Source organism: Notothenia coriiceps, unplaced genomic scaffold (genome assembly GCF_000735185.1).
Source record: "Notothenia coriiceps isolate Sejong01 unplaced genomic scaffold, NC01 NC01_scaffold00003522, whole genome shotgun sequence".
NCBI lineage: Eukaryota > Metazoa > Chordata > Actinopteri > Perciformes > Nototheniidae > Notothenia > Notothenia coriiceps.
Genome location: NW_011336223.1, coordinates 565,240 through 576,646, shown reverse-complemented (window position 1 = coordinate 576,646; position 11,407 = coordinate 565,240). Strand labels below are relative to the sequence as shown.

Below are 11,407 nucleotides of genomic sequence, written 5' to 3'. Positions count from 1 at the left end.
TGCTTTAGCCTGTAGGAGCTAGTAAGCCTACTATTGGATTTGTTTTAGATAGGCACAACATGTTGCAGACCTTATTTTCCTGTTCCATGTTCAAATAAAACATTTTCAGTGGTACCGCTGAGAGAGTAATTCTTTTGGTCATGGAAAATTAGGTAAAGGTCATGGAGAAGTCATGGAAAAGTAATTGAAAATCATTGGTGAAAAAGTGTATGAACCCTGGGACTTGTTTGTCTATCGGTTTAGGAAGTGTCATTTTGAAGTCTTTTGGCTGTTACCATGCTTTTTAAGCAACCATCATGTTACAATGAACTTGAATAAACTGAAAACACAATCAAAAGGGTTAAGGTTATCTGATGAAGAAGAACCAAAACACCCAAACCAGACAACACCTGTTACTCAAAAGGTAGCCCCACCCTAAAGCTATATATTTGACTCTTCTCTATTTTATCCTAAATTAGATCATACAAAATTAACATCATGCAGCTAGAAAGCTAGCCATGAAGACCATCCACAAATGACAACGAGGTAAGAAATATAGAGAAGTGGAGTCATATTGTCATAGACTTCTATTCAATCAGACTCTTTTTGCAATACAGTCTTGCCTTCTTTCCAGGAACAATGCAGGTGAAAAGCACAAAGGTGAAACGCACTGTCAAGCCATAGGAAGAGTCAGGGGATTTTGAATTATTCTCAAGGGACTGTTGATATTTGCACAGCATTTCATAGACATCTATCAAATAGTTGAGACATTTTAGTCTGGACCAAAGTGTCTTCTTGGGTCAGTTGATTATTTCATTTAGTGGTGCATATTCCTAAACAAAGTTACAATTGATATTATAACCATGATACACAGTGAGGCTGAGGTTTTTGGGGGCCCGTGGTCTCAGGCGTGGTGCCTTCTTTGCACATGTTGGTATTCTAGCCTCCATGTTGGACATGCAGTTTGCAATGCTGCCATGCTCTGTGTATGAAGCCTTTAAAGCTAAACAAAAAAAAAAAACAGGGTCATTTCACAAATGATTAAAAAAGTACAATATATTAGCTGAGAAAGAAAAAAAATGCTGGAATCAGAAGCAAAAACTTTTCTAAAGGTTTACATGTGTAGTCTTACAAATAAAATTGTCTCAACTGATATATTGACTTATCACAAAGCCAAGTTGTATACTCGATTCTGATTCAATTGGGACATACCAGAGGTGGTTCATTCTCGCTAACAGACCATTGCTAAGGAGAATCAAGGGAGATACTATGTGCACATTGTGCAGTCAAATCACTCCGCAGAAATCATCTGTGGACAACCAACATTCATTTTCTCCATCAGAGAAACACCATGGAACACTTATTGAATATTCATTTTTTATATTTGTGGAGAGCACAACACTTTGGATTCATGATGGCTGAACTGTCCCCAGTGAAGAAAAATAAAAAGAGCGCAAGAGACCTGGACGTCAGAGAATTCAACAGACAGGAAGTAAACACTAACGGGAACAGCAGAAGAAGACAGACAGGAAGTAATCACTAAAGAGAACTTCTCAAAAAACAGACATGGATGATCATTTTTAAATCAAGAAAACCATTTAAAATCAAAATTGCTGGTCAAGTCATTGGTTTATTAAGTGTGTTGCTGTGTAATACTTTTTCATGAATGACTGCTCCGCTGCACATTATCCCTTACTTAAGTTAAGGTTCTTTTGACAGATAGTGTATATGACAGCAGTTTCTAAGTCCACAAGGTTCTGCTGCCAGGACAACAGAGGCCTCTGAGGGTCGGGGCCCGGGCTTGGGGCCTCAGTCAGGAGGTGTTGACCTGGTGCCTGGCAATGGTCCTGGGGCAGGGCTCATTGGAAGGTGGCCTTCACCCTCCTCAGCGTTTTCTGGATCCTCCGCGCTTGTCGCTCGCTGGACTGCTGGAAGTCGGCGTCGTTGTCGGCGGCCAAGAGGTGGAGGTCAGAGGTGGAGAGGCGGGCCCTGCGGCTCCGAAGGTAGGCTTGCAGGTCCAGGTCCGGGCTGTAGGGGTACACCGCCTCCTGGAAGGCGTGGACCTGGCTCACAACCTTAGCTATGCTCCTTCAGCCAAGGACGGGTGGATGAAGAGGGAATAAAGAACAGAAACATGAAATGGGATTTTATCTAGGTGCAAATTACACTCAAGTTTCCCTCCTGGCAGCATCATCTGCTTTCTCTGTGACCTGATTTGGAGCCAAACCTTGGTCCACAGGAGCCAGCTGTGTTCCTGCCCCCCCCTGCTCGGACCCCCTGACCCCAGCATCTGGCTGCAGCCCATCTCCTCTCAGCATCTGGACCCAAACCTCTTTTCCAATCAAACCCCATCCCACGGGCGCCATCTGGTGCAACACTGGCACCCCTACCAACAACTCCAATCCAACAGCTGTGCCATTACCATCCATCCGCCACTTGTTGTGACCTCAGCATCTGGTCGGCCATATTGGATTGAAGGAGAAGGACACAGGAAAATGTGTCCTCATACAGTGAGCTGGCCGACTTAGAGAGAGATGGATTTTTGGAACGTGGGAAGAGAGCTACCTTTCCAGTTAACTGTTAATATAGTGCATCACTGAGAGGTACTGTATATCAGGATTAATGTGGAGCAGATGATTTAAAACGAAATGTTTTACATGGCTGTTTGATGAGAGGTTAATTTGTATTCTCTGTGTCAGTATTACAGTTGTATACTGTAAACACTTTTGTTATCAGCCTAATCAGAGGGACTACAGTGCAAATGCTGTGTGTAAATGTGTCCATTTATATTAGTTTATAAAGCGACTTTGAGTCCTACAAAAGCGCTATAAATATATAATGTATTCAATAGTATTATATTATATGTATTATATGTCCATATATGTGTTTTCCAATTTAACAGAATGTAGTCAGGCTTGCAGTAACAAGATGACTTAATCAGGGTACCAAACTGTATTCCCTTAAGAGTGACAGTAAAAAAAAGTGTAATCAGATTACTGGTACATTTAAAAAAAGAAAAGGGAGATTGCCAGTAGAATCACAATGTTACAATACATCTTAAATAAAGCTCAATATATTATAGATAGACGTCCTGTCTGAATTTTATTTTTGGTTTTTATTTAGGCTAATTTCAATCTTCTTTATTTTAGTAAGTATTTTAGTAAGTACAATTAATTTTCTTTGATTTAATTGTATAAACCACTGATAACATTTCTCTGTGTAGGAATTCAACAGACACTGGAATGGAATGGCTGCCATACATGTGGGGATTGAGATTTAAAAACAATTTGGTGTGGTCTCTTATTTTCCAGAGCTGTATCTTTGAAAGTAGTTGAACACCTGATTTAGTAGGGCCAATAGCAGATGTGCTCAAGAGGCTGATCGCCCTCACCTGAGCTTGGTCCACTTGAAGGCCCCAGTAGTGAGGGTGAAGGCACCGATCTCCTGCTGCTGCACGTGCATGGCCAGGATGTGCGCTGACGGCAGGGTGGGCCTCCTCCTTGTGTGCTCCCCCACCATCAGACACAGGTCGTCGCTCTTCAGGAACATCTGAGGACAGAGACATTTATCTGCACAGTCAATATATGGAGATAGATTTATCCCAATATCATTTGTCTGAACAGATCAACAATCCCTGTGTAAGTGTGGGTTCAGCTGAGTCGCTCCGCTCTCTGCCGGCTGCAGTGTGACTGGTCGCTTGGTGCAGGGCCGTAGCTAAGTATTTGAGGAGCCTAAGATAATATTTAAAATTATTCCCTTTTAGTCAATCTATTGTTTTCTTCAATGCTTTGAGAAGCTTGTGTACATAGATGAGAGCAGCGCTACGTCACTTCCTGGTGGAATTAAGGCCTGTCCACTTTCCGGTGAAAACAAGGCATCTGGGCCAAGCGGTAAACAATAGTTTCTTCACGCCTAAAAGCTGCTGTGTTGTATATTGCACCTCAAACAACAAACAAATCGATTTATTGACTTCCTCTACAGAAAAAGGAAAGTAATCGAAACAATGTAATTCAGAAATCCTAGTTTAAGTGTTGGTCTGCAATAGGGGATCGATGTCCTCTATTGATTTAAATTAAACCATTAATCGAAGCCGATCAGCGGTCTCCAATAACATTTTCTAATAGTTTGCCTGTCCGACCATCATAATTGGGGTTCTTGTAGATAAAAAAGGCGTCGTATTATAAAATGTTTTAAAAAAAACTGCAGAATCTGTATTAACCATCAGTCAAATGACAGCAAGTGTTTTCAGCAAAAAAGGGGCGTGGCCTTGTGTAGAGGGAAAGTACCCAGATGACTTGCTCTCATCTATAGTGGCAAACACAAAGTTACACTCTATAGTGAGGGGCCAATATTTTACTATTTACTTCACTACATTTAGTCCTTTAGTTTACGTTCTGATCCTTTGAGCTTTTACCTCTCCTCGCTGCCCTCTCTTCCCAAGCCGAGGCAAACGGCCTTGGGAGAGCTTTTTATCTTTCCAGTATGATAAGACAGACCCTTTCTCTTTGCTTGGGCTTCAACCACAGCTGTGTCTAGATATGACTATAAAACAATGTTTTCCTCAGACAATAACAGGACAGTTTGACTCGCACGGGACAGAACTGGCAAAGATGATTTTGCCCATAGGAGTGGTTAAAGGGGCTCCTTTTCAGGTTCATATCAGTATTTACTGCCTCTACTGTGACATGTCTCCATGCTTTCATGCCTGTACTGCAGTACCTCTTTTCACCCTCTGTCTGAAACCAGACTTTGATTGGTTAGCTGACCGGCTCTGTTGTGATTGGTCAGCCGCTTAGAGATGTAACACTCGCGCTTATATTGGCTAGCGCTCCAACATTGTATGTGATAAGAGTTTAAGGGGCGGGACATCTCCAAGCAGTTGACCAATCATATCAGAGCCAGCCAGCTAACCAATCACAAAAGACTGGGATCTGGTTTCAGACAGAGGGTGAAAAGAGGTGCTGCAGCACAGGCAGTATGAGAACAATATAGGGCTTTTTGAACATCAAAGCATGGAGACATGTCCCAGAAGAGGCACAAAAAAATAATATGAAAAAATATGAACCTGAAAATGAGCAGAATATATATTCATATCAAATCTGAGTTCTTCCTCCACCACTGGTAGTTTGATGCATCAGGTTCTGTTGGGGCTAACTTTCAGCAGCAGAGCAGCTGTAGGAGGAGCTTTTTTTCTATTGATTTGTTTGCCCTGCAGCCAAGTTTCACAATATGTGACCAGCCTAGCCTTCAGTTACAAACAACATATGTGTGTGCTTGCCGAAACACACCTGCACAGCTCGTAGCTCCTCCAGGATCTCACACACCTTGGAAGACAGATGTTTCCAAGCCTGTTGGCAAGAGAGGAGAAAGTTTTATTTCTAAAAGAAACACTTATTATAAGCTGGATTCAACACAACACATGAGTCAATGAATGTAACCCATGGAAATATGGAAATGTCTTATATATATTCTCAACACTGGTGCCTTTTGTGTGTGTATATTACACCTATTCAACGTTCCTCCTCGCTGCGCTCACACTTTCTACATCTAATTTGAATGCATTAATGCAAATTTCTCATTTGTGAAAGTAATTAAAATCCACCCAATTCTATCACGGCAGAAGAAAAACATTGAGCTGCAGGGCATGTGACTTATTGCAGCGACGCAGAGTTCTGGTGAGGAGGGATTTATGAGAAGCAGCCTTACTGGTAATTGCCTGACAATCACGTTCTCCACACCTCCGAGGACCTGCATGGCTGTGGCGAAGTTCCTCGACTCGTAGCAGTGTTTTCCTATCCACAGGAACTTGGTGAGTAGAGCCACCTGTGTCTGCAAGAGAGGAGAGCTGCGATAAAACGACTAAACAAGGCAAAATACAACAGTAGTGTGCCGAAAGACTAACTAACGTAGGACAAGAAATGGGACCTAAATGGGTGTCTCAGAAAATACATTGGGAACAATCAAGTTCAGAGTGGTGCAGGGATAACGTATTTTTTGGCTGACATTGTTAGCATTGCAAGGGCTCCCTCTACTGAAAGCAATACAATAAGATCTGTGGCAAACACACATTTATGACACTTATAGCTTTGCTTCAGCAGGATCATTTTTAACATATTAAAACCACTTTTATAAATCAGCAGAAGTAAAAAGCTAACGTTAGGCTAACTACATCTCTGGGTGTTCTCGAGTAAAGTTGCTCCAGAGCCACTATTTCAAGCATACTACGTCATCGAGTGCCGCCGAAGTCCAATGTCCAGCATACTTGGAATTCTACAGAGCCCGGCATACTCATGGGCGTACTTCGTTTGGAGAAATGTTGAGGCTGCACATGTGTAAACTCCGCGGTATTAAAATCCCCACAATGCTTTGCGCACGGACCAATTTCCCCAAATCTGTGGCGGAAAATGTAAGGCGGGGCCTCTCATATGACGCACACCTGCACACTTGCTCGCCTGTTCCATTCTTCATTTTCCGAGGCTAGGAAGTATTCTTGCCTCTCTTCTGAAGCAAGATGCTCGTGCTACCAAGCAAGCGTACTCAACATTGAGAAACACCCTGAGCCTCCGTTCTACTGTTTTGTTTATGGTCAGGGTCAGGGTTAGGGTAACCGTGCCGATTGTCGACTCAGCAAAATGGCATGTGACCTTTTCTAAACCTGGCATTTTTTTGTCTTGTCACTTAAGGTCTACCCACTCCCCCTCTGCTGCTTTTACTTCAATCAGCCTATAAACAATATAATCTTCAAGGAGAAGTCTGGTCATGTTCAACATCAAAGCTTTACATAAGCCTAAGAGCATCCAACCGGACAACAAAATCCCTTACCACTAAACTGTATAGTGTGGTGACACGTTATTGGACATAATTCACCTCTCGTATTGTGTTGCCACACGGGCCATTTAGTAGGGAACACCTGTAGCTTCAGCTGCCATTCCTGCTAGCGCATCAAGCAGAGCAGTCATGTGTTAACCTCTCTGTTATTAATGGCTAATAAAGATTGGAACTCCATTCTGAATTCACCGCCTCCGACTCCCTTTTCACGGCACTACACTGGTGACCCTGACATTTCCGAGAAAGTTTCCGGGAAATTAACGAGCATGGCTGACATGTGGAGGCGCACTTCGCCTGCCGACAGGTCCGTGACGGGGACCTGAGATACATAGTGGCAGCGCTGGGAAGCTCCGCATCGTCCAGGATGGTGGGATTTATCGCAGCCCCCCGCACCATGGCAAATATGAGGCGATTAAGGCCCTTCTCCTTAAGACATTTAGCTTATCTGCTAAGGAGAGGGCCCGCCAGATACTTGACATTCAAGGCCGAGGAGACAGCAAGCCATCTCAGCTAATGGAGAAAATGCTAAATCTGCTAGGGGGGGAGATCCCCGGATTTTATTCACGGAGATTTTCCTGCGTCACTTACCTCCCCGGGTCCAGACGGCGCTGGCCAACACGCCTGTCACGGAGCCCCGTGCTTTGGCTCAGGAAGCGGATTGTTTTTTCCTGGCTACACAACAGCCAGGTGCAGAGACGTTAGCCGCGACGCTCAGCGGCCCATCTGCAGTCAAGAAAGCGTGGCGGAGGCCGGACACGGCTGTGTCGAGCCGGCGTGGAGACACCGGAGAGTGCGTTTACCATGCACGTTTCGGGAAAAGGGTGAAGAGATTCATTTCTCCGTGCAGCTACAAACCCCCGGGACACGGAGGGGCCGGCGCTCAGTAGTGGCTCTGAGCGTCGGCTGCACGTGCAGGCTCCTCTTCGTTAGCGACAGCTTTTCGGGGAACCTGTTTCTGTGTGACACGGGCGCTCAACGGAGCGTGGTTCCAGCGTCGAGTGAAGACGTCGCCCGTGGTGGGCACGGACCGCGATTGACGACGGCTAACGGCGGTCCCATTCGCACGTACGGCGTGAGGCCTATGTGTTTGTGCATCGGAGGACAGCGTTTCAGCTGGGATTTCGTGACAGCGGACATTTCTTTTCCCCTCCTCGGAGCGGATTTTTTGTGTGCTCATGGACTCTTGGTGGACGTTAAGAATAGGCGTTTGGTTGATGCCTTAACGTTTTCTTCCCTCGTGTGCACACTTGGCAGCGCAGCGTACGACGGGCTGTCGGGCTCGCTGTCGGGGGAAGACACGTTTCTCAGACTGTTGGCCGAGTTTCCGGACCTGTCGCTACCCACCTTCTCTGCGCTTACCACTAAGCATGGCGTGGAACACCACGTCACTAGCGGGGGGCCTCCTGTCTAAGCCAGGGCCCGGCGGTTGAACCCTTCTAAGCTGGCTGTAGCGAGGGCGGAGTTCGCAACCATGGAGCGCCTGGGCATTGTCCGCCACTCCGACAGTCCTTGGGCTTCCCCCCTGCACGTCGTCCCCAAGCCGAACGACGGGTTCCGCCCGTGCGGGGATTACCGCCGACTCAACGACGCCACTACGCATGACCGCTATCCGGTGCCACACATTCAGGACTTTTCAGCGCATCTGGCCGGTACGGGGGTGTTTTCCAAGGTGGACCTGGTGCGTGGATACCACCAGGTGCCCATGCACCCCCTGGACATTCCCAAGACAGCAGTGATAACGCCTTTTGGACTTTTTGAGTTCCTACGGATGCCTTTTGGACTCAAGAATGCCGCTCAGACGTTCCAGCGCCTGATGGATTCGGTGCTGCGGGACCTGCCGTTTGTGTTTGTCTTACCCTATACATTGCAGTCGTCTCCGACATCGCAGACTAACCAACCTATTACGGACGCTTGTGGCACGTCGAATGTTGAGGTGGTTTAGGTAGGGTGTGCGTCAAGGTGTAGCCTAACGAAGCACGCTCTTAGATTGTTCCTCTGGGACAGACTCTTTTAGGCTGCCCATGTGTTTTGCTGGTGTTGGTGTCATTCGTATACTTGTCGGTCCTTGTTCGCAGACAGTCCGGCTCTGTCATTGCTCGCCATTTGGCTCGTGCCGGCCTACAAACAGAGCACCTCTCTCCATCCTAATTGGACTCTGTCCTATGTGTTGTTCGTTACTTGTGGTTGTTCATGTTGCAAATCATAGAATCTACTAAGTTTGTAAGGAGAGTCTACGTGTGGATTCTAGTCTACTTTGGAGGTTGTCCCCGGAATAGTGCCACGCGTTACGCAGGTATACGCGGCGTAGACTGTTTATGTTGTGTAATTCATATCATATTTATTAGACGTTGCAGGTGTGTACTGGTGTGTTAGGATGATGTAGGGAAAATTACAGGGAAAAGGTGGTGTTGGAGCGGCGATAGGTTTGTTGCATAGTGTTCTTTTTTAGTATTTTGGTCGACCCACACGTATACTACAACAGTTAGAATTTTTTTATTAAAAGTACAGTTTTGTTCAGTGTCAAAGACAGCTCTTTGAACAACGTTATATTCTGATACTTCTTAGCGTTATTTTTTGATGTTTAGTGGTCTCATCATTCACATCACTACAGTATTGACAAAAGCGAGGTGATTCTCTATCGATTCTAGTCGCGGTATATCTTTCTTAGATACATGTACCGCGACCGATTCTATTCTATTGAAATTGTTCTTCGGACACCACGAATGTCATCATGGTCCAGACACTAGACCTATGCGTCGTTACCCAGAACAAAGCAAAAAGTGATCAGGAAGACTACTTTCCTGTTCCTCAACTGCCCTTAGTCAATCGCGCGACTGTTCGGTGCATGAGTCTACGGTCGGGTTCAGGAGTGCAGAAAGAAGTCGGGTACGTCTGCTTGAAGGCCGGTGGGTCGCGTGTCTCCGAATTGCAGGCATCACTTCACTGGTCAGGCACGTTGCGTGAGCTTGTGTCTCGCCGGTGTCGACGCCACTGCTGGACCGACGCTGTGACACCTGTACAGTTGTCCTCCCATTGCGGGCACCAGCTGTGCGCTTGTGAGTGCAGGAAGTTCGTACGTCTGGTTCACCGGCGTGGTGTGATCAGTCTCGGGCTCCTCAAGCGGCCAGTTCTAGACACTGAGACGCAGGCGCGTACGCTCATGTCGGTCCGCCGACTTCTTCCGCTGGCTACTGTTGAGACCTCTCCGTTAGTCGTTGGTCCAACAGCTGACGTCGGTGCAGCATTACAGGCATCGCATGAGACTATACATCCTGTCGACCGCGAGACTGCTACTGCTGGTTCCGAGAGCTGTGAAGAGCGTTCCGCTTTGCAACTCAGGCTTGTGTGAGGCATCTACGTACCTTCTACGATCGGCCTTACTGCCTACACGGTCGTTTTCCGGCGGACTCGGTTGCGTCGAACTGGAGTCGTTTTCGCTGTAGGCGGAAGACGACAGGTCAGCTACGGACCTGCCAGAGATCGGAAAAGTTGCGAAGTATGTCGCCGCGTACTACACCACGCCAATGGGCCACGCTACTTTGCCACCCATCTTCCAGTGGTAGGGGTCTTTGTGAGTGCCCTCGCTGGGGCACCGAGACACTCGCCCGCTCCTTTTCGGCGTTGTCGGAGGTGGAAGCGAGCCGTCTCCACAGCGTGGCGGGAACACTGCGCCACGGGGTCCTTTAGCTACAGTCTGTGGGGCTTGACCGTGAAACGTCCTAAAACTACTAGTTAGGAACAAGCAACTCGGCGCACTTTTCCCGAGCCTCCACCCTGTCCACGAGGACAGTGACTTCGCGACCGCTGCTCATACNTTATTCAGCTCGGGACGCCCTGAACGCGAGCCGAGGGCGTCCAAAAATATTTTTCGTCATTTCAAGCGATAAAAACTCTCGATCTTCTCTCGAATTATTAATATTTTTGGACGCCCTCGGCTCGCGTTCAGGGCGTCCCGAGCTGAATAAGGGTGTCAAATGACGGCAAGACGCCCCCCTGGCGGAAACACTGGGACTCTCAGATATAAACAAATACATAAAAACATGTCTATGATGTGTTTTTCTCAAAATCTCAAATGCATTTTAGACATCCCTCATATCCCTCTATTGCAGCCCTGTTAGAGAAACGCAGATGTTGGGTCCTTAGCTTGAAGAACAAAAAAGAGGAGGCGGAGCTAATGCCTGACCAAAATTCTCCCGGAGATAAAGTTAAATTATGCTGTGATAAAACGCCATCATGTTCTAAACCACATCAAGGATTATTTCTGAAGCAGTATGGAGCTCAAATAATTTTTCTCTTGCGGGTTTATCACAAGGTGAGTTCCTTTTCTGTGCTCTACAGTACAGGTTAGCTCTGAGTGTTAGCGAGGCTTGCTAATGTAAAAAAATACCATATTACGTCCAAAACACGTGAGGCATTGTTTCTGATAGCAACTTTCTGTGGGTCCAACATCCGAAATTATGTAATATCGGCAGCAAAATCTGTATCCGCTCGTTGTACCCCCGTTTTTAAAAGATGTGGGTACGGAGGAAAAGAGAAAGGGTTTTATTTTCTGACGCTGCGTGAGTTCCCCGACGCGCCGGGGACACATAAAATACATCAC

The 11,407-nt window shown here is 46.4% G+C and overlaps 1 protein-coding gene across 1 annotated transcript; it reads right to left on the bottom strand.

Moving 5' to 3' along the window:
• Positions 1–919: 919 nt before the first annotated feature.
• LOC104941592 (protein very KIND-like) lies at positions 920–6,223 on the bottom strand. The gene is made up of 4 exons (XM_010766718.1): positions 5,686–6,223; positions 5,268–5,327; positions 3,371–3,528; positions 920–2,067 (listed from the first exon to the last, which is right to left on the bottom strand). The coding sequence occupies exons 1-4, from the start codon at positions 5,731–5,733 to the stop codon at positions 1,839–1,841; spliced, it is 495 nt and encodes a 164-aa protein (XP_010765020.1). The 5' UTR covers positions 5,734–6,223; the 3' UTR covers positions 920–1,838.
• Between the last annotated feature and the right edge of the window lie 5,184 nt (positions 6,224–11,407).

Excerpts from the sequence above, each read along its gene's own strand:
- LOC104941592 (XM_010766718.1), bottom strand. The coding sequence starts at position 5,733 with ATGCAGGTCCTCGGAGGTGTGGAGAACGTGATTGTCAGGCAATTACCA. Across the intron at positions 3,529-5,267 it reads AGGAGCTACGAGCTGTGCAG|ATGTTCCTGAAGAGCGACGA; the intron begins GTGTGTTTCGGC and ends CTCTGTCCTCAG. Across the intron at positions 2,068-3,370 it reads TTCAAGTGGACCAAGCTCAG|GAGCATAGCTAAGGTTGTGA; the intron begins GTGAGGGCGATC and ends CCTTGGCTGAAG.